Consider the following 27030-nt stretch of genomic DNA (forward strand, 5'->3'; position numbering starts at 1 on the left):
AACCACTTACCTTGGGCCTGAAGTTAGTAGTTGGTCCTACATACTCATGCTGGGCTTTTACAGTTCCCCAAGGATGATGTATTTTGAAGCATTCGTTGCAATAGCTTGCACTGCAGTCCATGCAACTCTTTGTAGATTCTTGAGGTGGAGGTTTGCAGGCATCACACATAATAGCAGTGGCTGCCCTGGCTGCCTGCCTATATCTTTCCACAATAGTTTCCAGGGTGAAATTTCGAAATAAGCCATTGATGCCACGTTCTCCCAGATCCACATCATGCCGGCAGCCAGGACAAGGAAAAATGGTCGTCTTAGGAGTCAGTGAATTGCGTTTCCAGCCTGTATAGATGGCAAGTCCTAGTTTAGTTACAACATAATAGGAAGAATGATTAACATGAGAAAGGGGGAAAGACAGAACCTAACACAAGAATCCACGAGCCTAAATTCTGAGGAAATCCTGAACTACTTTAGCACATGTCATTCAAAGTGGTATAATGCGAATTCAGGTGAATTCTGCCAAGCCAAAGAAGATAACCTTTGTTTTAAAATTAAACAAGGCATGACCTCTTGTTGGATTCAGAATATAAAGTAAAAAATTAATTTCAAATGAAATTGCAGTAAAACTATAATAATTCTGACTCCAGAATTGCAATGTTGCAATTTTGTTTCTTGCTATAGTAAAATATGCCAATAGTGCTACACTCATGCCTTTATCTTCAGAGTAGGCACTGTATGTTCCAGTCATTCTGAAAGACAATACCAGTTAAATTCAGTGATTAATTTTGGCAGAACTGTGCACGATGCGGAAAATGGCCTAATAGGTCTGTATTCATTCCTGGTGGCAAGTCACTTTGGCACAAATGCACTCCGTCCAGTTACTTAAACTTGTCTGATTTTACACGGGAAGGGAATATCTACCCTACTAAGCTTGACAAATTTACATGGTAATTACATGAATGTGAAAAGCTGAAACACAAATCACTAACAGACCAAGAGTTACCATAATAAATCTAGTTTTGGATACCACATGGTTAAAGTCTCCGACACATTCTGGAATTCACATTAGTGTTTGGGGTGACTCTGTCCAAAGTGGAAATTGTTTAATCTCAAAAAGTAAGAATAAATAGCAGATGTATGTAGTTGAATTTGAACTTTTACAAGTTTTATTATGGCTGCAACATATCCCAAGTGGAGCCACAACTACAAAACAAGACAGGCTGGACATTTAGAACACTAGAAAATCCCAACCAAATCACCCAGTCAATCACAATATGCACAGACTGATTTGGCTTTTCCCAGCTGAATTGCTCAGAATATAGCACTTTTAAACAAGAGTGTCAGAACCATCTCTGTGAAAGGAAGACTACTTCTAGTAAGGTTAAATGAGACAACAGCTCCAAGTCTGGGGGGCGGGGGGAGGAGGAGCTAAAAGGAGTTCTTACTGGCAAGAAGTAATGTTCTGTCCTACAACAATAGAAGTTTCAACATAGCCAATCAATTGGCTATTTTCATGGCTTCAGTTACCAGTCAAGGGGAATCCGAGCACCAAGAAGAGGTATCTAGTTTTTTTTTTTTTTTTTGAAGGTTTTATAGTTTCACCTAGTCTGTATTAAAGAAAATATCAGCTTACTTAGGCTTAAAGGAATTTTGCTCTACTTTTAGTTGGGGAATATAGTGCATTATGGTGACATCAAATAACTGTGCACAAAACCCAAGAATTCCCCTGCTCCTTCTCTCAATAGCTATTCCATCTTCCCTTGTTCAAAGACTGGGATAAAGTGGCTAACTTCACCACACACACACACACACACACACACACACACACACACACACACTTCCATTTTGAGTCTGCAAAACCTTGGGATAGCTCAACACTCCTACAAAGCCTTAGACAGGAAGTACTTAATTTATTTCATTCTTGTGCAAAGAAATAGGAGGAGCATCAGCCAAAAGGAGGCAATTTAAATAAATTCAAAATTGACTAAACTGGTATTTAGGCATGGTGCATATCCTCCCCTCCTTCTCCTGCCATTAAGCTTGAAGTGATGCTTCTGTAACTAGAGCATGGCATTACCACCCTTTTCTCAAAAATGTTTTCAAATTCTGAGAATTGTGTTGCTATGACTCATGCAACTGTAAATTAAGGCAATTTCCTCTTTTCTTTTTATGCATATGTTGGATCCCTTACCACCAAATTCTAAGGGAGAATGTCTCCCACCAACATAGCTTCCACCTCTCACAGAGGTGAAGCAATTATGCTAATGGGACAGCGCTCTCCCATCGGCACAGCGCTTCTTCACCAGACGTGCAGCTGTGCCAACGTAGCGCTGTAGTGTAGACTTGCTCTAAGTCTTATAATTTATTAAGATCATTTAATTATTTTCAAGAATAATTATTTTCTAAAAGGAAGTTAGACAATATCTCTATTTAGTCAGCTGCCTTAATTCAGAAAAAAATTATATAGTTTCCCAGAATTTTGAAAGTTTCCCTCGAGTATTAAGATTCCATTACATGCAAAGCTACCTAGCGGTGCTGATCTCTAGCTGCCCCTAATATATCAACCAAATCAGAATTTTCTTCACAACTTCCAGCATTCCGCAACCTTTCTTTAAAAATATTCACACCAGGAACTAAACACCCTTTTTATAACCTTTACTTTAGGGTGAAAGAACTGTTTTTCAAAATATGTTCGATATGGCAGGTATGTATATGCTTCTGGAATTGAAAGGCCCATAGAGTGAGCAAGTGTGCACAAGCAGACAGTGATCTCCAATTCAGTAGGTTCTGTATTTCTGTCTAGACAGCCTACAGAAAGATGGCCAGCTCAGATTTATGAATAAATACAATTAAACTGATTAGTGTAGTTAAGGCAACGTACAGATTTCTGGCTACAAAGGAATCCAAAGTGTTTGGGTACTTACTTGCAGTGAATTTAATAACCCAAGCCGGATGACCTGCAAGACCTGTAACTTGGCATAGATGAGCAACACACATGTAATGGATGAAAACAGTACTGATTTAAAAGCCTTATTTAAATGTACGCCCAGACATATGCACTTAAGTTTAAATAATGCACCTTCAGACACTTCAAAGAGAGCCTGAAAGGTCTGAGTAGAAGGATTATTTGGCATTCAAACCATGCAGTGAAGAGTAGCAAGATAAAAGCAAGAGAATACTCACGTTCACTAATTAAGCAAATAAATAATGAAAAATAATGGTAGCTTGTAAAAACACGGCACATGAGCAGTTTAACATGCCAGCTAAATGAGCAATGACAAAAAGCAAAATAACAGGTGAAAAAAGTATAGTGCAGTGGTCACGTTTAAAATCAGAACAATCAAACTCTTATCCAATAGCATGCTTTTGAAGTCTGGACCAAGTGACACACAGAAGTGGCGTTAATATTTATTTAACCCAAAAGTGAGTTAGTTGCCAACCAATTGTGGCCTTTCATTCTGTCACTTAAAACACAAAATCAGACCATGGTAATGACTACATGCTTTACATATATACTGGTGACACCATACCTAGAACACCACATTCAGTGGCCAGGAAATCCAAAAGATCTTAAAAAGATGCTCCATCCCTTTTTGTTAAATTTACTCCAATAATTTGATTTTTCTTAGACTCGTGACTACTTCATGGCATTTAAGCCCTCTCAAGAGGCGAAGATAATTTTTCTAGTTAAAATAGCACCATATGCTAAATAGTTTTAGATACATGAAGAATTAGCCTCATCACTACTAATGGCTGCTCTCTCCATTTTTTTTTAAGTCAATATAGTAGTTAAAAGATAAGATTTCTGTTCCAAAGATGGCGTAAATTGATCACAATGTGTGATGAATAACCAGGTAGATTAATATATTATAGTTAATGAGATGGGTTTTGTTCCTCATTCACAAAAGCAAAAAGTTAAATTTTGCAGATATACAAAATCCAATTCTGCCAACAATTAATCACATGCTTATGTTTACTAACATGAGTAGTAAGTCAAGGCATTAAAATTGCACACATTTTATCTAAATCTTTTTTTTAAATGTTTTCCTCTAAGAGTGTGCTAGGTCAACATTTACAACGTAGAACAGCATAATATGTGGCAGTTAAAACCAGAAAAGGGATAATGCACCTTAAAAATATAAATTGCGTGTTTGTGTTTTTCAGATAAAATATGATATCACCAGTATTCTGTGATTATGGTGGATATGAACACTGAATTTGTGGAGGGGTTAAAAAGATTAAAGGATACTTTAAAGGTCAACTGGATTTAGGGTGACCAGAAGTCCCAATTTTATAGGGACAGTCCTGATATTTGGAGCTTTTTCTTATATTGGCTCCTATTACCCACCACCCTCTGTCCCAATTTTTCCACACTTGCTATCTGGTCACCCTAACTAGATTCAACTACAAACCTCTTAAATGAATTAATATTTCCACCTCCTGCCCACAATTAGCATTTTTGTAAGATTCTTAAAAAAAAAAAGTTTTAAGTATTGACTTTCCTTTCTTTTTAGAAAACATAACTTCACTCATATTAGGTACTACATGAATTTAAAATCTTTCAGTTATAATAATTGTAGGTATTGCTTATAACTAGAGCAGACATATAGCAGAAGTGATTTTTAACTTTTTTTTTTAGGCTACTTGAACTGTCTGCAAACTGATGGCAATCTCTATTTTGATAGATCCTTCATAATTTATTCCATATCATATTTCTAAACATTTGAGTGAAATAAGTTATATTATTTTTTCCTCCAGTTTGATTTTTAGATTTGTGTGTTTAATGTGAAGTTTGGATTCAATTCATAATTTTCTGAAATCCATTCATTTTTTCTCTTTCAACAGTATATACCCAATTTAATCTCTTATAGGTGTACTATAATTTGCAAGACCACAACATTATTTCTCCATTTTTCTGTTTACTTTGTGCATTTGACGATATTTAAATAAGTGAGTTTCAGTGCTTCCCCTGTTTGTGTGGGTCTGTCACACAGCAACAAAAAGGATTATTTAGCAAGACAGGAAAGTGCAATCGTAAAACCACAAAAATTGGCAGGGAAACTAGGGAGCAGGTTTAGTAACTGAAATTATATATTTTTTGTAAATTGGTTATACTTGGGGTTGACTGTGTTCCTTTAAGCACTCTGAACATTTATAAAACAATATGTTTTTTGGGTATATACAGAAACCAAAGCAGAGCTTGATAAGGAAACGCTATCTAAAAACTTGAATTCCTAAATAACAATGTACGGTTACAAACAGCAATTTACAATTATCACTTACATGTAGTATCACTTAATCTTTAAGAAAGCTACAAGTGAATTTTCATAATTATAATAAGAACTTGTCAATGTTTCAGTGTAGGGTTACCATATTTTGTGCCTCCAAATGGAGGACACTCCACGGGGCCCCGGCCCCGCCCCCAGCCCCGCCCCCTCCCCAAAGTCTCCGCCCCCTCCCCTGCTTCCCGCAAACATTTGATTTGCGGGAAGCCTGAAGCAGGTAAGGGGGAGTGTGGGGGGAGGAGGCGCGGCCCAGGCTGGCCCCCCGGCGGCTCCAGCCTGGGTCAGCTCGGGCCCTGGGGTGCCGGCCCCCGGCCGACCACCCCCAGCCCGCCCAGCACTGCCGGCCCCCGGCGGACCCCCCGGCCCCTGGCCCCGCGCCCCCGGCCCGGCACTGCGACCCCGGCCCGGCACTGCGCCCCTGGACACCGGCCCGGCACCGTGCGCCCGGCCCCGCAGCGGCCCCGGCCAAAGAGGCCCCGGCCGAGCCCTCCCTCCCTCCCGATTTTCCCGGACATGCCCGGCTTTTGGGGATTTCCCCCCAGACGGGGATTTGAGCCCCCAAAAGCCGGACATGTCCGGGAAAATCCAGACGTATAGTAACCCTATTTCAGTGTCCCTGTGATGAGTGTTGGTATATCACAAGAAAAGCTACTATTACACTACTACTTCCCAGCATTAATTCCACTCAACATTTTGGAACTGACAGGAATAGTCATCTCAGTATTTGAATGTCTGAAGAAGTTGTATAACCAAAGCCCTTCTAAAACAAAAATCACACCGAAACAAAAAAAACAAAAAACAAAAAAGGACACACACACCACCAGATACTGGTATATCATTTTGAAGTCTCCTATTTTCCTCACGCTGAGATTCATTTCCTGGATCCCAAAACTACCTTATCAGACTGGCAAGATGGCAGCTTCCTCTTTAGTAGTTATGTATTACATTAAAGTAGGGCTGCCACCCATGACAGTCCGGGTTTTGGCTTCTGTATCCCAGTGCCATTGAGGGTTGCCAGGTGCCCAGTTCTTTTCCAGAAAGTCTGGTCAAAAAGGAGACCTGGCAGTGTCTGGTCAGATGTGCTGACCGGACACCAAAAGTCCAGTTACCACAGGGCGGGGGGAGGCATGGGGTCATTAACCTATGCCAGCCCCTGCTCAGCTCGGGCTACTTTCTACCTGCAGTCAGGCTCCTTGTCAGGCTACAGAAGCTCTCATTCCAGCCCAGTAGCAGAGGGACCCCCGCTGGAAGGGAAAGTAGCGGAGCACAGGGCTGGATCTTGGGAGTCTGGTTACCGGCCATTAGACAAGTAGCAACCCTATATTTAAGAAACCTTTAAAAAACTGTTTATTCATTCACTCTTCTTTGTGATGAATTACAAATTTATATTGCCATTATTTTCCCTTTAAAGAAAGGATTATAACCGACCATAATTAACAATATATAGAAGATCAATACTTTAATTAGGTATTACTGGAAGTAAAACTACCATCAATTTTACTGGAACCTGGTTTTATAGCCTCTGAGGAAATGATTCCTTAGGAAAAACAATAGACAGAAATTTTTGGATGGTATACTACAGAAATTAAGAGTAACACTGACAAAAAATATTCTACAGGTTTTAGTCCAGTTGACCTTTAGATCAATTGCAAAACAGAATGAAAAGTTTTTCAGATAATATTCCATAACTTTGGTCAAGTCTACAAAAGTGTAGCCGATGGACACTGATATTTAAAAACTATATGCTAACCAATTATATTTAAATTAAGATCTAAATACTACACTATCTACAGCCAGACAAAAAGTGAAGCATTTCTACCTCTCCACCCAAAAGACCTCCGCTGCGTGGCTGTGAACAATGAACAGAAAGCTGTTTTTAGATACAGAGAATAAATTCACCATAGGTTTACAAAAGATAAAGCAGCAACTCTTTTCTTCTCCACTGCAGTTGCCAGGTGCCCAGGTTGCCAGGTGAAATTAAAAAATATTTAGTTTCCTAATACTCTATACAGTTATAATGCATAAATGGGGGAGAAAAACAAAAATCAAGCTCTCTTACTGTATTTCAGAATCGTTCATCATTTACACAGCATTGGAGACCTAAACACTTTATATGATTTTTGTAGTATAATGGCATTATACTTAAATATTTGCTTTCAAAATTATAAACCACCCCATATTAATTAAATAATCATAAATTCTCCAATCCATAAAATCAAGGCCAGGATTTTTTAAAGTAAGCATTTGTGTACAGTTTAAGTTAGAGGATAAACCATTTACCAATTTCAGACCTTTTTGGCATTATTATAGCAAACAGCATTCGTAAAAAGCAAGTTATGCAGATAATAGCTCCATAATAGAAACCAATTTGCTTTTGGCACTTAAAGAGTTAAAAGGTCAAGACAGCAATGAGTTTACACTACTTCACATTAAATTAATTAATTCTTTACTAATCATGTTTATGCCATATATATATAGGCTTGGCAGAATTTTTATATACAAAATCAACAGATACCAATGTTTATTTTTGAGCATTTTTTTTATTGGATTTAAATTTTCCACAGTTGCAGGAAATTATGGGGGAGGGTCAGACAATTATTTAATGACAGTAGATGCTGAGATTCAAAAAATTAAAATGTAAAGCTTTAACTCACATTATCAACATCATATGTCAAAATATATAAATAGCCTTATGTCAAACTCTAGTAAGTTCTCAGGCAGTGTTTTTCTTACTTTGCTTACCTTTCTATTTCTATTATTGCCAATGAAAATGTTTTTTCGTTGTTTTGTGTATGCATTGTGAAATTTATTGGCAAGTTAATAAATCTTAATATAGTTATTATAGGACTGGCTACAAGCATTGTCCTTGGTGTGAGATCTAAGGCACAACTGACCTGGGTAAGTGACTGGTCCTTCGGGACTAGGAGTAACATGAATATTGCTGTGATTCTTGGTCTTAAAAGACCATCTATCGTGGAAATACACTCACTCGCCAGGGTGACAAAACAGACCGGAGTATCCTGGGGACCGTCAGTGAATCCATTTAAGGCCGTTAATGTGCCTGAAGAGTTTGCACATGGTACAGTTGGTTGGGGAAATCTACATTTAGAACTCGCAACCGATTTAGGGTTTGTGTCCTGTTTTTTCAAGTCTGTCCTGAGCTTGGTTCTCATGCTCTTTGGCCACCGTTGGGAGCATTACAAAGTCAATGGGAGCTTTACACATAAATTAGCATTTTGTACCAAGTACTCTGAAAAATCAGTCCCTAGGCGTCTCAGATTGGGCACCCTAAATTACTTGTCACTTTTTTTTTTTTAAACAATATTTACAAAAATATAATCTCTGTATTTCCAGTTTTTCATATGTAAAATGGGGATGAAAATACCACCTCACCTCAGAAGTGTTGTAAAGATTAATTAATTAATATTTGTAAATAACTAAGATGTTTGTGAAGAATTAAGGTACTATGATGAGAGTACCACAGAAAATTTCCAGAGGAAATTAATAATTCTGTGTTCAGTGCAGAGTTTGGATGGCATGTGGCAAATAGTGCATGGGGTTACATACTGAATAAGCTACCCATTCAATGAGCACTGTTCATCCTACACCAGGGGTCGGCAACCTTTCAGCAGTGGTGTGCCGAATCTTCATTTATACACTCTAATTTAAGGCTTCGCGTGCCAGTAATACATTTTAACGCTTTTTAGAAGGTCTCTCTCTAAGTCTATAATATATAACCAAACTACTGTTATATGTAAAGTAAACAAGGTTTTCAAAATGTTTCAGAAGCTTTATTTAAAATTAAATTAAAATGCAGATCTTTTCAGTTTAGTGTGATTCTTGCCCTTGCTTTTCCTTGCTGAGTTTTCCAATGTCTGGCACGTATTTGGATACTTTAAGCTGCACACAGGCTTCTGAGTGATCAGTTGTTAACCGGCTCCGAGAGGGACAGAGGACAGATTTCATGTGTGAAAATACCTGTTCACACAGGTATGTGGATCCAAATGCTGAAAGCATTGCAAATGCAATTTTCTTCAAACAGTTAAATTTCACTGGCAGGGACGTCCAGCAGGTCAAAATAGAGGCCCCATGATCTCTCTCGGTAGCTTCAAGTGCTCTCCACAGATCCACAAACTTTGATATCCACAATTCTGAGCTTTTTAACTGAATGAGGTGCATTTCGAAATCTTCAACACCCATCCACTGAAATACAGACAAATAAATCCAAGTCGCTTTCGTTGAACTTTTCAGGTTTAATTAGAAAAGAAAGCATTGGGCCAAATCGCTGGAAATCTTGAAATCTGTCAGAAAATTTGATTCCAGTTCTTGCATGTACTTTCCAGTCTATCGACATTGACAGTGCAACGTGTCAATAGCTCTTTTATGTGTTGGAAGTAGCGGAAAGTAGAAGTTTGAATATCCCTAGAAAAAACTGCTAGTTTCACAACAAATGCTTTCCAGGCTTCATAAAGATCCAGAACTATTTGCCCTGCACCCAGGAGACAGAGGTTAAGTTCGTTCAGGTGAGCAGTGATATCAGTTAGGAACATGAGCTTACACAGCCATTTGTCATTATCCAGTTCGGGGTAGTTTTGTTCTTTTTCCAACAAAAAGGCCTTGATTGCCTCAAAACAGTTTACAAAGAGCACCAAAACCTTGCCACGACTTAGCCACCGAATGTTGCTGTGAAGTGGGATGTCGTTATAAGCACTGTCCATCTCTTCTAGCAGTGCTTGAAATTGTCTGTGAGTCAAAGCAGATTGAGCAACAAGGAAATTCACAATTCGCACCACTGTATTCATCACATTATTAAGCTCTGAATTAGAAATTTTTGCACACAGGTTTTCTTGATGGATGATACAGTGAAATTTGACTGTCGGATGGCCAATTTGATCTTCAAGTAACTTTACAAATCCCTTCTGTTTTCCAACCATGGCAGGAGCACCATCTGTTGTCACACAAAATATTTTTCTGATGTCAACTCCTCGTTCTTCAAAATGGTTTACAAAACTTTCCAGTATATCTTCCCCCTTTGTTGTGCCATGCAGGGGTTTTAGGCAACAAAGTTCCTCTTGGATTTCATCGGAAGCACAGTATCTTGCAACAATTGCCAAACGTGAACGTCGTTTATATCCACGCTCTCATCAACTGCAACACTAAACACTGCTGGGTCTTTCAATGCAGTCGTCTGCTTTTCCTTAATGTTTTCTGCCATTTCACTTATGCGTCTCTCAACTGTTCTGGCAGAGATGGGCAGTTCTTTTATTCTAAATATGATTGTATCTTTATTTGGCAAATCATTGAACAAAATCTCTGAACTGCTGAGAAAAACTTTTTATATATTCCCCATCTGTAAATGGCTTTCCATTTTTTGCAATGCACTGTGCAATCTTGTAACTTCCTTCTGTAGATTGATTTTTACTTACACTTAAGCTTTTAAAAACCACTGCTTTGCTTCTCATAGACTGCTACTGCCTTTTTGATTGATTCAGTCTTGTCTGCTTCATCAAGAAAGGTTCTCGTGCTTCGTTTCAAAATGTCGAACACTTGATGTGCAACAAACAACACCTTCATAACAAAGCACAAATAGCACGGTCCTTCTTTTCAATAAATCCAAATGCATCTGTCCAAGCAGGCTGAAATGATCGGACATCTAGCTTCGCTTTCTTAGGAGCTGCCATTTTGTCAAAGGTTCCCTTCAACTCTCAGTGGGGAAAAAAAATGGCAATAGAAGGCAGGCACAAGGTCCAAGGCAGTGTTGTCTAAGATAAGCAATTTTAAGATGGGGTGCTGAGCTGCACCCCCTCTTGCCTGGCGTGCAACCCTCACTGTCCCAGGCTGGGGACAGTGGGCCACAGCAGGGAGGCTGAAGAGGACTGATCCAAGGCCAGGAGCAGAGCCCAGGGTGGCCTGCTGGGACTCCAGGCCCGAAAGCAGGCTGAGCAAGGGCTGGAAACCAAGATTGGCAGCTGAGGTGAGTGGAGTAGGTGGCTGGTAGGCCTGAGCAGGGCTGGAGGCCTGGACCCTGTCTGCAAGAGAGCCTCCAACTGGAAGCAAGGTGAGTGGAACTGCGCGGTAGAGACCCCTGCTGGCGAGGGGCCAGCAGCCAGAACCCCAGAGCAGCAACTGGCTCAGCCTGCCGCCACTCTGGGGTTTCTGTCCCCAGCTCCTGCCAGCCGGGGTCTCAACCCGCTGCCAGCCTGGGGTTCCTTCCCCCCAGGCCAGCAGTGGGTGCTGAGTTGGACCAGTGGCAGGTCCCGCAGGAGCCAGCAGCTGGCAGCGGGAACTCCAGAGTGGCAGCAGGGCTGAGCAGCTCAGCCCACGCCGCATGCCAATAAAAATTGGCTCGCGTGCCAACTTTGGCACGCGTGCCGTAGGTTGCCAACCCCTGTCCTACACACTGAATGAGGCAGGCATCTTATGGATAAAATAATATGTGGTCATGTAATTACAGACAGTTTCATAGTGCATATGCACAAAGGGGCCCAATTAAGGTTGTATGGTCAACACTTAGTTCTGCCATTTCTTAGCTTCCACATGCTTGATTTTGCAACCCAAGTGTTCTTTTAACAAGTTTGTTTTTGTTTGTGTTTGGTCTGGATGTAATAGTACACAAAATGTGAAGATGGTAAATTACTGTATTAACATCACAAACAGGATTGCTAGCCTCAGAAGTGCAGGATAATGTCTCACAGAAGGCAATTTTCAACAAATCTACAGTGAACATGATGTGCCAGTAAAGAGATACTATAATTGACGTGTCCTTGCAGAACAAGAACCTCTCTGAGATTAAATATCTTGGACACTTCCTGGGCGACAGCAAGCCAAAATGCAAAATATTAGAGGGTAACTAATTTCAGACTAGAATTTTTTTTTTTAAATTAGCAAATCCAGGTGTGCAACATATTGGTCAAACTTCATCCTTTTGGGGGGTGGGGCAGGAAAGAGGACATAAAGAGGTATAACCACAGTCCTAATTTAAGTGTTCTTTAAAAGATGATGGTGATGTAAGTTTCTGCTCTTGAGAAATGAAAGACAAGAATTTAACATTGCTAAAACCTGAGATGCAAGTTTTAGGATTTGTCTACACATGGCAGTTATTCCATAATAAAGGTAGGGCTTGAATTTAAAGGGAATCCACTTTGGAATTCTGCAGACAACTTTTTATTTCAGAAGGTTGAAAAAGCTAGTGGGGGGAAGCTGTTCTAGACTTGATTTTAACAAATAGGGAGGAACTCGTTGAGAATTTGAAAGTGGAAGGCAGGTTGGGTGAAAGTGATCATGAAATCATAGAAGTTCACAATTCTAAGGAAGGGGAGAAGGGAGTACAGCAAAATAGAGACAATGGATTTCAGGAAGGCAGATTTTGGTAAGCTCAGAGAGCTGATAGGTAAGGTCCCATGGGAAAAACAACTGAGGAGAGTTGGCAGTTTTTCAAAGAGACACTATTAAGGGTCCAAAAGCAAGCTATTCCGCTGGGTAGGAAAGATAGAAAATGTGGCAAAAGACCACCTTGGCTTAACCACAAGATCTTGCATGATCTAAAAAATAAAAAGGAGTCATATAAAAAATGGAAACTAGAACAGATTACTAAGGATGAATATAGGCAAACAACACAGGAATGCAGGGGCAATATTAGAAAGGCAAAGGCACAAAATGATCTCAAACTAGCTACGGGAATAAAGGGAAACAAGAAGACTTTTTATCAATACATTAGAAGCAAGAGGAAGACCAAGGACAGGGTAGGCCCACTGCTCAGTGAAGAGGGAGAAACAGTAACAGGAAACTTGGAAATGGCAGAGATGCTTAATGACTTCTTTGTTTCGGTCTTCACTGAGAAGTCTGAAGGAATGCCTAAAATAGTGAATGCTAATGGGAAGGGGGTAAGTTTAGAAGATAAAATAAAAAAAGAACAAGTTAAAAAAATCACTTAGAAAAGTTAGATGCCTGCAAGTCACCAGGGCTTGATGAAATGCATCCTAGAATACTCAAGGAGCTAATAGAGGAGGTATCTGAGCCTCTAGCTATTATCTTTGGAAAATCATGGGAGACAAGAGAGATTCTAGAAGACTGGAAAATGGCAAATATAGTGCCCATCTATAAAAAGGGAAATAAAAAAAAAAAAAAAAAAAAAAAAAGCAGGAAACTACAGACCAGTATTGGAGCAAGTAATTAAGGAAGTCATCTGCAAACACTTGGAAGGTGGTAAGGTGATAGGGAATAGCCAGCATGGATTTGTAAAGAACAAATCATGTCAAACCAATCTGATAGCTTTCTTTGACAGGATAACGAGTCTTGTGGATAAGGGAGAAGCGGTGGATGTAGTATACCTAGACTTTATTAAGGCATTTGATACAGTCTCGCATGATATATTTTTATCAATAAACTAGGCAAATACAACTTAGATGGGGCTACTATAAGGTGGGTGCATAACTGGCTGGATAACCATACTCAGGAGTAGTTATCAATGATTCCCAATCCTGCTGGAAAGGTATAACAAGTGGGGTTCCACAGGGGTCTGTTTTGGGACCGGCTCTGTTCAATATCTTCATCAACGACTTAGATATTCGCATAGAAAGTACGGTTAAGTTTGCAGATGATACCAAACTGGGAGGGATTGCAACTGCTTTGGAGGATAGGGTCATAATTCAAAATGATCTGGACAAATTGGAGAAATGGTCTGAGGTAAACAGGATGAAGTTTAACAAAGACAAATGCAAAGTGCTCCACTTAGGAAGGAATAATCAGTTTCACACATACAGAATGGGAAGAGACTGTCTAGGAAGAAGTAAGGCAGAAAGGGATCTAGGGGTTCTAGTGGACCACAAGCTAAATATGAGTCAACAGTGTGATGCTGTTGCAAAAAAAGCAAACATGATTCTGGGATGCATTAACAGGTGTGTTGTGAGCAAGACATGAGAAGTCATTCTTCCGCTCTACTCTGCACTGGTTAGGTCTCAACTGGAGTATTGTGTCCAGTTCTGGGCACCACATATCAAGAAAGATGTGGAGAAATTAGAGAAGAGCAGCAAGAATAATTAAAGGTCTTGAGAACATGACCTATGAAGGAAGGCTGAAGGAATTGGGTTTGTTTAGTTTGGAAAAGAGAAGACTGAGGGGGGACATGATGGCAGTTTTCAGGTATCTAAAAGGGTGTCATAAGGAGGAGGACCACTTGTTCACTTTAGCCTCTAAAGTGATAGAACAAGAAGCAATGGGCTTAAACTGCAGCAAGGGAGGTTTAGGTTGGACATTAGAAAAAAGTTCCTTACTGCCAGGGTGGTTAAACACTGAAATAAATTGCCTAGGGAGGTTGTGGAATCTCCATCTCTGGAGATATTTAAGAGTAGGTTAGATAAATGTCTATCAGGGATGGTCTAGACACAGTATTTGGTCCTGCCATGAAGGCAGGGGACTGGACTCTATGATCTCTCGAGGTCCTTTCCAGTCCTAGAATCTATGGAAGTGGATTAAGCTAACTCAGGAAAACACACTCTGATTCCAAAATAAGAGTGTCCACACTCAGGCCTGGTCTACACTAGGTGTGGGGGAGGGGGCAAAAAATTGATCTAAGATATGCAACTTCAGCTACAAGAATAGCGTAGCAGAAGTCAACATATGTTAGATCGACTTAGATTGACTTACTTCGCATCCTCGCGGCGCGGGATCGATGGCCGCCGCTCCCCCATCGACTCCGCTTCCGCCTCTCTCCCTGGTGGAGTTCCGGAGTCAACAGGGAGCGCGTTCGGGGATCAATGTATCACATCTAGACGAGATGCGATACATCGATCCCCGATAGATAGATCACAACCGGCCGATCCGGCGGATAGTGTAGACATACCCTCAGAGTTATTCCAAAGCGATAGCTATTCCAGAATACCTGCAAGCGAAGCCATCCCTTGTGATTTTTTTTTTGAAGTGTTACAGAGTACTTTTACACTTATTTAAATTTACATTTAATAAGGTGTATTTATTTTACTTAACATCTATGAATATTTAATTAATTGAATAATAAGGTTAAGCTAAGTATGTTCAAGATAAAGTCAGACATGAAATAACAGTTAAAGAAACCAGTAATTAAGTATTCCTTGATACTTTACGAGAACTCTGGTTCAATCTTCTTGCAAAGTTTTCTGCTTGAAGAGTTCTGATATCACATATGGAAAGTAATCTACTAATATACTTAGTGAAATGCATGAAGCAAAAGGAGATATATAGTTGGTGCAGCTTTTCTAAAAAGACTCCAAAGGAAACCAAAGCCACCAGACTGTGAGCAGCATAAAGCCTGGAGACCAACCCAAACAAAAAAACATGGCATTTTCTAAAGATATCTAAGATTATGTCACATTAAACACCCATAGTGACTAGGATAATTTAGCAACAGAAAAATAGTATCCTGTAAATTGGTTCATAGCTATTATATTTAAAAACTATTTTACATATGTCCACTAGAGTAACTCAACTTTACAATAGGACATTTCCACGTCCAATATTTTTTTGTGCATGCTATAAACAAAGACCGAAAACTAAACCATTCTGAAGTTATTCATGTGACAACATTCAACATTAAAAGTATCGAAATGACACCTTTACTAAGGCAAAGACCATTCATATTAAATCAGTCTTCTACATGAAATTCCCAGAGCACAAACAATATTCTGGTACATACCTGATCTATTAACTCTGTCAATTCTATCCAAACTAGGAGAATGGATTCGAATACGAGGGCTACTTTGACTGGAGGATTCAGAGCCTAGATCAGTGAAAGAGTCTTCAAGTGTGAAGAAGAGAATTTCTTTTACACATTTGTGACAGATACTGTGCTGACAAGGGAGGATCAGTGGATGGGTAAATAACTCCTTGCATGCTGGGCAGATGAGCTCTCGTTCAATATTCTTAATGGTAACCTTGAAGAGAGAGAGATGAGGAGGAAAGCAAAATTAAGAAAAGATCAGAATCTGAGCCAGTAAGACTCACATTATATACAAACATTCAAAACTACATTTACATCTTACACCAGAAAAAGAAAGTGGCTCCAAAAATATAAGCACAACAAAGCTAAGGCTTGTATCTCAGGTCCTCCAGCAAAAATGAGAAGTCTACTGTAAAAACAAAGCAGTTTTTTTTTTTAATTAATCATAAAGTTCCTGTCTTTTGGCTTTGCAGTTCATCTTCTAAAAGGGCGAAAAATTCTGTAATACCAGATTCACTATCTACATTACTAACACCACAGATTAAAACGTAAAGGCTTGAAACTAATTTATTTCACCTCCTATTCTGTGTATTCTGTGTAATCCTATATTACAACAGAAAAACTTCAAAAACAGACTCCAAAGAGAGACTGCAGAGCTAGAATTGATATGCAAACTAGACACAATCAACTCCGGTTTGAATAAGGACTGGGAATGGCTGAGCCATTACAAACGTTGACTCTATCTCCCCTTGTAAGTACTCTCACACTTCTTATCACACTGTCTGTACTCGGCTAGCTTGATTATCACTTCAAAAGTTTTTTTTTTTTTTTCCTCTTAATTAATTGGCCTCTCAGAGTTGGTAAGACAACTCCCACCTGTTTATGCTCTCTGTATGTGTGTATATATATCTCCTCATTATATGTTCCATTCTATATGCATCCGAAGAAGTGGGCTGTAGTCCACGAAAGCTTATGCTCTAATAAATTTGTTAGTCTCTAAGGTGCCACAAGTACTCCTGTTCTTCTTTTTGCGGATACAGACTAACACGGCTGTTACTCTGAAACTCCTATTCTGTGATTATTATCCAAAGGGAGTGCAAACAGTAAATATAGTAAGCAAAAGTGAAACTATCTGGAGTCAATATCAACTCCTTTTAGTTCTACTTCTCCTGCTTTGCACAATAATCTGCATAAGAGCTGTAAATGACATTTAAAAAAAATAAACGAAAAATGTAACAATCCTGAAAACATGAGGTTTTGCATGTTTTTTTTTTTATTTTTTTAAGTAAAAGCCACGTGGTCATGCTTTAATTACCTGAAAGTATCACTTTACTATAAATAACTGTTAATCAATTGCATTATTCAATTTATTTCAGTATATTTGATTACAAAAATTTCTTCCACAAGAAAGATCCAAGTTCTCAATAAGTAGCTCTGGATAAACTATTCCTCACATATCTACTTAAGCTTGCTTTTCTCTAGTGTGCATTCAATAGTTGGGTTTACCCTTCTTCTAAGATCCTAACAATCACGAAGAATACAAGAAAGCACATTGTTTCTAAGGAGGCGGGGGACGCGGGGAAAGGTTCCTGTCCCAATTACAGTCCAGTCAAAGTAAATTATAGCCTGGTTGAATGAATTAGGAGAAACGCTCTGCAACGCCCTAGGAATGGTGCTTTGTGAACTGGGTTTGGTGGGGTGGAGGAAAGGAGGGAGCTTGGCTGCTAAAGAATCAGTGAGTAATGGGTAACCTTGCTTCGGTCCCCCAAAACAAAGGCTTCTCCAGCCACACCCCCACGAGGGATTTCTGGAGGGCGCCCTCCAGGCAGGGCTGTCAGACGGGAGCAAGGAAGGGCGGAGAACTGCAGCAGGATGAGTCTGCAGAAAGCCTGCAATCCACGCGCCCAGGTTTCCAGCGCCCGAGAGGGACGCAGCCGGGAGCAGCGCCGCCGCCTGCAGCTCTCGGGCTGGGTGCGGCGGGGCAGCCGCTGCAGTTACAGGAGCACGGGGGCAGTGCGACACGCCAGGGGCCGGCAGGGGGGCTGAGCGGTGCTAAAGGCAGAAAGTTTGGGGCGTCCACGAGCCCCGCCGGCTGGGGGAATCTCCCGCCGTCTGAGCGCCTCGGCACCCTCCGGGGCCAGGCACCCACCGTCCGCCCGACCCCCACCCCGAGCCGGCAGCCACGGCCGCAAGAACCCCCGCGCCCCGCACTCACGGCGGGCTCCAGCCGATCGCCCTCCATCCTGGAACTGCCTGGGCTCGGGCTCTCCTGCGGGCGGAGAGCGGGGCCGGAGACGGCTGCAGGCTCCCAGACAGTGCAGCAGCTGCCCGCTGGCCGGGGCGGGGCGGCCTGGCAACCGCGCCCACCGCACAATGAGGGGCGGGACGACACCTGGCACCTTTGTCCGGGAGGAGGGAGCGCGAACCGCCCCCCGCCGGCCCGGCTCCCGCCCGCCGAGAGGAGGGCAAGGGCAGCGCCACGGGCTGGCCGGGGAGCCTGAGCTAGGGGGCGGGGCGCGCCAGGGACCGGCGCTGTCCGGCAGGGACTGGCCCCAGTGCCACCGCACAGCACCCAGGGCCACGCCCCGCAAGGCAGGCGGAGGGCAGGAGAATCGCTGCTTCACCCTGCCTCAGAGAGGGGACACAGGGCAACTCACACGCTCTCTCCTCTCCCCCCCCCGCTCAGCCTGCTGGAGACTAAGCCCAGACTGGCTTCCCTTAAAATCTATCCTGGGTGAAGGATTTTCCCCCTCCTCCCCCTGTAAAAGAGACTTGGCCATGCACTTAAACTCTAGCAACAAGGGAAGAAGTTAGAAGTGATCAACAGGGGGTTTTTTCGTGTTTTTTTTTTTTTTTTTAAATGAAAAAAGTCACACTGGAAGAAGTGGTACAGAACGGGACAGTCACACCTGAATATCCCAACCTCTCCGTTTACTCTTGACTATTTGTTTTCAGTGGAGGTAGGGGAAGAGTTAAGTATTTTTCAAATATAACAATACAAACTTGAAATGTTAATTAATCACTGTTCATATGTAAATAGTCGATACTTACTCCATGTGTACACTACAATAAAGTGCCTAAATCTGTGACTGCAGACATTCAGAAAACTCTTAATACTACCTTACGCCACAAGGAAAAGTAAACAACATCTCCCATCTACATTTTAAAACACTGTGTTTTCAGTGCCAAATTGTCCAGGTGGTGGTAGCAGGCTTGCAGATTTGCCAAGGCTGCAAAAGCTCCAGCTGGTGCAAAATGCAGCTGCCCACTACTTGTATGGTTTATGCTGCCAGGAGCACATCAAGCACCTCCCTCCCAATGCACCACCCTTGCCAGTTCAAAGGCTTTGGTCATAATCTTTAGAGCCAGGAATGAACCAAATTCCAGATGCATTACAGTACACAAAAAGTAACACGTTCAAAGGTGTCTAAATCCCTTTTGAAATCTAGATTTAGGAACCTAAATCTCAATCTCTCTTGAAAATGGGATTTATGCATTTCCAAAAGTTTTACTCAATATCTATATTTATGAACCATCAAGACAAAAGCACTTCTCTGGGACAATGCAGATCATAAAACTGAGGGAAAAAGCATGCAAGAGTTGGAGACAAGGTAAACAGAACTTGTCTACATAGGAAATTGACTGGATAAGTGCTCCATGTGGACACACTTATTCCAGTGTAAGAGTTTCCACACACAGAGCTATTCTGGAATAGATAGTGCTTTATAGTCACACTCTACCTTATACAGTAATAACTTCCCTGTGTAAACTAGCCCATAAGCCCTGTCTTTATTAAATAAATTTGCACCAGTGTAATGATATTGATGCAGTTATACCAGTAAGGATTTGCCCCATAAACATGCTGCATTGGTGTAAAGCAGTGCTTACACAAGTGTAGCTTGATCCTTTAACATACCAAACCAAACTCACGTAAGTAAAATTCCTTAATGTAAACAGAGCCTTTGTCAAAGGTATCCAGCTGTGAAGTAAAATCAAGAGACTAGGTGAGTCTAGAATCTGACCATCTTTAAGAAACTGCAGTTACCTCTCTCTTTGATCACATTTTCCCCATGACCAAAACAACATTCTCATCTATTTTTTCTCTCCCTCCCCATTCTTCCCCCCCTGCCCAAAAATAGAACCCCACTCCAAGCACAGACTTCAAGGACACCAAAAGGGAGAGTAGCCACTCTACGATGTTCAGAGACTTTGCTATTGTCAATCTAACACAAAATGCTCAGGTTCTGAGGGGATGGGGGGCAGTAAAAAGTTTTTTTTTTGTTTGGTTTTTGTTTATGTTGATAGAACCTCAATTCTATCATCAATGGAGACACAGGATTTTCTCTGCAAGAAAATGATATACTATATTATGGGGGAAGAGAGAGACAGATACACTTTCTAGTAGCCATCATACATCTCAAAAGCATTTAAATAAGACTGCTTAGGATGAAATGGAAAATTCTACCAGCATAGGCATCACTGTTCTATGATCAATGTATGTCCTTGTTGTGAACTAATCACAGAACAGTGGTGCCTATAGTGACAGAATTCTCAGTTTCATCCTACTAACATTGATACAGAAGCACCATCTTGCACCTATCATTGTAGCCAAGGAACAACTAGCAATAAAGGAATGATTCTTCTTTGCAGCAGGATGGGCCTTCTACAGTCTAGTGGAAGTACATCATAGTTCAAGACTGGGTCTTAGGGCATGCTTACACTTACCTCCAGAGTGATCGATCCAGCAGGGGTCAATTTATCGCGTCTAGTGAAGATGCGATAAATTGACCGCCGAGCACTCTCCCATCGACTCAGGTACTCCACCGGAGAGCGAAAGGCGCAGGCGGAGTCGACAGGGGAGCATCAGCAATCGACTTACCACAGTGAAGACACCATGGTAAGTAGATCTAAGTACGCTGACTTCAGCTACGTTATTCAGATAGCTGAAGTTAAGTAACTTAGATCGATTCCCTGCCCCCTCCCCATGTCAACCAGTATTGTACTGAGAAAATAGCTTGGAAGAACTCAGAAGTTTGTGGGGGGAAAAGCACCAGATGTCATTTTATAATCATCTGAAAGAGCACTGCAAGGTACCTCTTCTCAACTGGTATCCTGGGAGCGAGAGACTGGAATTCAAGATTTTCCCCAAAAGGGAAGAGGGGCAAACAAAAAGGGAGTGGAATGAAGGGGGCAGGGAGAAGGAACAAATACAATGAACTGATTGTGTCCAAAACTAGAAGAAGTCAGGAATTCCCACTTAATCCCACCTCTGCTATTAACTCCCTCTGTGGCAATGGGAAAAAGCACTTAACTGCTGTGATTTATGCCTTCTATACTAGAAAAGTGCATCAGTTTAAATTAAATTAATTTTTACACTGAGCTACTTAAACAAGTGCTAAACTCTAAAGTAGACACACGTAATCCAATTTGACCCTTGTTTGTATCAATTTACCTTAAATAAGTAGTTTAACATAAGGTAGGATTGAACCTGGTTTAAGTGCATCGTCTTTATGAATTTGCACTAGTTTAACTAGACTGATTTTTAAAAAAATAAACTAGGTCACTTTTCTGGTATAGGCAAGGTCCTAATTTTTATCTAGATAAGGGGATAAGATTATCTGCCTCCTAAGCTGTGCCCATGCTAGACTATTTTGGGAAGTTTCCCACCATTGCTGCATTAGGTTAGATTAGGAAAAACAGAGGGTGCACTCTGTGCCAGGCCAGCTCATCTTGCTTAGAACAGGTCTAGACACATAGGCGTGCGCACGGGGTGTGCCCGGGCACACCCTAATGCCCATGGGCCGGATCCGGATCTGGCCCCTCAGGGCTTTAGATTCAGCCCGCGGAATTTGCCCCCCGTGGTGCCGCAGGCCCCGCGCAGCTTTCAGAAGCAGCCATTAGGGCACCACGTCTCTGGGGTCGGGGGGTTGCTCCAGGCACCACCTCCCGAAGCTCCCATTGGCCAGGAACGGGGAACCGCGGTCAATGGGAGCTTCAGGGGAGGTACCTGGAGGCATGGCAAGGGCAGCATGCAGAGCCCTGTGCCGCCCCGCCCCCTCCCCTCCCTCGGGGCTGCGCGGGGACATGGTGAGCGGTGCGGCGTGGGGCCCTGACAGGCAGGGAGCGCACTGCTGTGGGTAAGCGGCGCTGCGCCTGCACCCCCCGCCCCGCTCTGAGGCCCCTGCCTGCACCCTGTTGAGCCGGGATCCCCTTCCCCAGGGCCAGGCTGGCTGCTTTAACAGCCCCATGTGCTCCCTGAGAGCCTCCCACCTAGCAGCACCAACACAGCCACTTAAGGTGGCCCGCAGGGGTGCTGCCACAGCCCTCCCCGCAAGGCAGCTGCCCCCCTCCAGCACCAGGGCCCCAAACCCACCTGCGGCTCTCCCCGTGCTGGCCGGGGGCCTGGGCACCACCCAAGGGGGTCAGGCCACCCGTGAACCTAGCCCACCTTAAGTGGGGCCCGGGAGCCAGCAGGCCCGGGGCAGGGGGCGAGCCCGGCCCACAGGCCCCCCCGCAGCCCAGCTGCGAGCTCAGCTCCCCAGCACTGTTCGGGGGCTCCGGCCCAGCATCCTCAGCCTTGAGTCCAGCCCTGGGAGCAGCCCGGCCCCTCTGCGATCCGCCCCGGCCCCCTCTGCCCGGCGTGGCCCCCGAGCCTGCCTGCCTGCCAGGTCAGGGGAGCCCAGATACCCAGCCCCGGGCCTGCCTGCAAACAGCCTACCCTCCTGCCCCCCCAACTCCCTGCCTGCACCCTGTACCCCTCCTGCACCCCAACTCCCTGTCCTGAGCCCCCTCCTGCACCCCAACCCCCTTCCCTGAGCCCCCTCATACACCCCATGCCCCTCCTCTGTCCCAATCCCTTGCCCTGAGCCCCTTCCTGCACACAGCATCCCCTCCCACACCCCGCCCTTTATGATGATCGCCTTTAAAAAAAAAAATTCCCTGGGTGCACACCCTAATGAAATGTGCTGTGCACGCCTATGTCTGGACAATGACGGTAAAGAAACCTGTGTCCTGTTTTCATCTATGCTTGCAGTTGCTACCACTCGTGGGAAATTTCCCCAAAAAAGTTTAGTGCAGATAAGACCTCAGGGTGTTTAAAACATAAATCTTCAAAGTGCTGTACAAATATTAAGGTGCACTCTGTGTTAAAAATGTACGGGGTGTTTTCTAGTCATCAAAAACAAAAGCGAACAAAAAACAAAAACAAAAAGGACATGGTCCTTGCCCCAAAAAGCATCAAATGTATGTCATAGAATATCAGGGTTGGAAGGGACCTCAGGAGGTCATCTAGTCCAATCCCCTGCTCAAAGGAGGACCAATCCCCAACTAAATCATCCCAGCCAGGGCTTTGCCATATATTTTATTAAATTCTGTAAACCATGAATTGTACACTATTATTAACTGCCATTAATTTTCTTTAAAAAACATAAATTTCTTGCGGTTTACTTGAAAATTACTTAATTTATTTAAAAACTCTTCTTTCTACAGCCAGCAGAAGTGTTAAAATGTACATAATCTGTCAGTCAATGTACATGTTCTTAAATCATTAACCTGCTCATATATTATACTGTTAATTTAATTTTCTATGCTCTTCTAAAGAATAAAAAGCACCTACAGGTCATACAGGGAGATGTTCACTTCACTGACTTCAATGGCTTTGCAGCCACTTAAGTCAATGGTAAAGTGGGCACAGCACCTACCAGTTGTATGAAAACCAGAGCACCAGTAGCAGCCATTTTGTTCATCCGAGGCATCAGAAAGAAATGTGGAGTGTAATTTTAGAAATGCGTGGAGGAACAGGCCAGGAGCTCTCTCTTCTTTAATGGCAGTTGAATGGATAAAAACATAAGAATGGCCACACTGGGTCAGACCAAAGGTTCATCTAGCCCAATATCTTGTCTTCCAACAGTGGCCAATGCCAGGTGCCCCAGAGGAAATGAACAGGTAATCATCAAATAATCCAACCCCTGTCACGCATTCCCAGCTTCTGGCAAACAGAGGCTAGGGACACCATCCCTGTCCATCCTGGCTAAGAGCTATTGATGGACCTATCCTCCAGGAATTTATCTAGTTCTATTTTAACCTATTACAGTCTTGGCCTTCACAACATCCTCTGACAAAGAATTCCACTGTATGTTGTGTGAAAAGATACTTCCTTTTGTTTGTTTTAAGCCTGACGCCTATTAATTTCATTTGGTGACCCCTAGTTCTTATGTTATGAGAAGGAGTAAATAACACTTCCTTATTTACTTTCTCCACACCAGTCATGATTTTATAGACCTCTATCATATCCCCCCCTTAGTCATCTCTTTTCCAAGCTGAAAAGTCCTAGTCTTATTAATCTCTCCTCATATGGCAGCTGTTCCATACCGCTAATCATTTTTGTTGCCCTTTTCTGAACTTTTCCAATTCCAATATATCTTTTTTGAGATGGGTCGACCACATCTGCACACAGTATTCAAGATGTGAGCATAGCAGGAATTTATAGAGAGACAATATATTTTCTGGCTTAATATCCTATCCCTTTCTTAATGATTCCCAACATTCTGTTCGCTTTTTTGACTGTCACTGCACATTGAGTGGATGTTTTCAGAGAACTATCCAAAGTGACTCCAAGATCTCTTTCTTGAATGGTAACAGCTAATTTAGACCCCACCATTTTATATATATTAGTTGGGATTATGTTTTCCAATGTGCATTACTTTGCATTAATCAACATTGAATTTCATCTGCCATATTGTTGCCCAGTCACCCAGTTTTGTGAGATCCTTTTGTAGCCCTTCGCAGTCTGCTTTGGACTCAACTATCTTGAGTAGTTTTGGATCATCTGCAAATTTTACCACCTCACTGTTTACGCCTTTTTCCAGATCATTTATGAATATGTTGAATAGGACTGGTCTCATTTCAGACCCCTGAGGGACACCCTATTTACCTCTCTCCGTTCTGAAAACAGACCATTTATTCCTACCCTTTGTTTCCTATCTTTTAACCAGTTACCACTCCATGAGAGGACCTGTTATCCCATGACAGCTTACTTTGCTTAAGAGCCTTTCAGATAAACAGCTGAAAAACCCAGAAGTTTGTGTCTCTCACCTTCCCGTTTTCCAACATGCTTCCATTTGAAAATATACAGAATACATCCTCTCCACTCACATCCAGGACAAAAAAAAATAAATTAAACCCCTACATAATATGGATTAGCGTCTTTAGATATTGGGGGAGGGGCAGAAACAATACCATCTGTGGTCATGTATAGTTAAGCTTGTGAAAAAAAACACATTAGCTAGGAAATTCAAAGTTAAGACATACAATGTCCTTAATTCACACAATGGAAAGAGGTTTAGTTAATTAAACAGATTGAGTTATGGCCTGAGTTTCAATGTTAAAAGGCTGTCCAGTTTGATAAGCCCTACATTTGACCTACATGTCACTCACTCACACACACACACACACAACCCCACAAAGTAATCAAGATAGTCAGGTATGTTTTTCCCCGAAATTCTTTAATGATGTTACTAATGCCACTTCAGAGGATTCATTAATACCAAAAAAATTTAAATAGTAATTTGCTTTTCATCATTATTTACTTTACTGGGCTCGAGCAGTGAAATTTGACTGGTAAATTGCATTTGCTGGAAATGGTGAACACTTTGGTGAGCTTTTTGCATTTTCAGCATTGCAAAGGAATATTTATATTCAAAACAGAGGAAAATTGTTTATTTATTTTAAAAGAGACAGATGCAGCCATTTTATTTCAAGTTCGCTTTGTAAACCACTCTCCTAACAAAATCCAGAATGTTGTACTTAAAGTTATGGCATTAACAGTGTTACTAATTTTTATATGCTTTTTTAACTGGAAAATGTCAGTTGGCCAAATCTCATGTAGCCCTGTAGCACAGACAAGGGATGAAAAACAGGTTAGTGAGGAAATGTTTTATTGTCAAGCTTCCAAGAGGCTAATAAACCATGAATTAAGACTTAATTTGGAAATTTATGAGTAACTGCATTATCCTTTAAATTTAAGAATTCCTTGACTCTATAGGCATGTTCCATCAGAGCTTTGAAAGTATTAGTCTTTGAAAGAATCACCCAGTTTTGTCTACACTAGCAAGAGTACCCATTGCTAACAACAGACATGACTGAATTGGTGCGGAATACGGTTCAACTATCAACTGCAGCCAAGAACAAACCCTGTTCAGCACTGCCACCATCTCTGAAATAGTACTGAGCAGGGTTTGGCGTTGGCAACTCTTGCACTTACAACAGTCCACACTAGTTCAGAGGTACCCTTGCCAACACCTGTAACCAACAACGGTTAATTTTGTTAGCATAGATAAGGCTATACCCCTACCTCCCAATTGCATTGTAGTACCAACAATTGTTATTGTCAGGATTTTGTGAGTGACTATTTGTTCAATCCTATAATCGATCATTAAGGTATTAACTTGTTTGTGTGCCTGTTTACTTTGACTTCAAAGTACTTTGAGAGCAGGATTTTAATTAGCTGTGTCTCCCCAGCCTATTAAGACATTGCATGGATGAAAGATCTGAGAGGCCTGGGCTCCAACTAGTAGATCTGGAAAGGAGAAGCACATGTTCTCCCTTTAACGCCTCCCCTTTAATCTCCCTGGACATCTAATTTACTATCTTTTTGACATCCCCTGACTCCAGAACTGCTGCATTCTCAGGGCAGTTTCCCCTGCATCATTTTTGTTCATATTGCTGCATCACGGAAAAGGAAGGGGCAGGAGAAGGGAAGCACCATTAAATAAATTAGTCAGAAAACCACCACCAGAGTAGGTGGCTTTGTTAGTTGTCTCTGCAGAAAGGTCAACCAAAAACTGGAAAGCTGTCCAAATGGGAGTCCCTGGAGCTTGGGAGTCCCTATGCAGCATAGAGTTAGCTACACTATGTTTTCCTGGCCCCCTCAGCATAGGAGGTATAGCCAGAGTGCCTTGCATTCCCATGATGCATGACTGGCAGAACCATTAAACTGAAATACATTTTATGATCCATTATCCTTGCTTTTCCCTCCCATGTCCTTAAACTGTATTTGTT

General features: G+C 42.0%; 1 protein-coding gene across 3 annotated transcripts in view; it reads right to left on the reverse strand.

Annotated features, from left to right (window-relative positions):
* Positions 1-27030, reverse strand: part of TRIM36 (tripartite motif containing 36) — a 50418-nt gene that overhangs the window by 14482 nt on the left and 8906 nt on the right. The window contains exons 1-3 of one of the 3 annotated variants that reach the window (XM_034773263.1): positions 18188-18454; positions 15949-16186; positions 11-354 (exon numbers count right to left, since the gene is read on the reverse strand). In XM_034773263.1, the coding sequence (XP_034629154.1) occupies positions 11-354; positions 15949-16186; positions 18188-18214 (609 nt within the window). In that variant the 5' untranslated portion in view covers positions 18215-18454. Of the gene's footprint in view, positions 1-10; positions 355-15948; positions 16187-18187; positions 18455-27030 lie in introns of those variants that run through there. The other 2 variants (XM_034773261.1, XM_034773262.1) reach the window with 2 other exon arrangements.

Source organism: Trachemys scripta, chromosome 6, assembly GCF_013100865.1.
Source record: "Trachemys scripta elegans isolate TJP31775 chromosome 6, CAS_Tse_1.0, whole genome shotgun sequence".
In the NCBI taxonomy this organism is placed as follows: Eukaryota; Metazoa; Chordata; order Testudines; family Emydidae; genus Trachemys; species Trachemys scripta.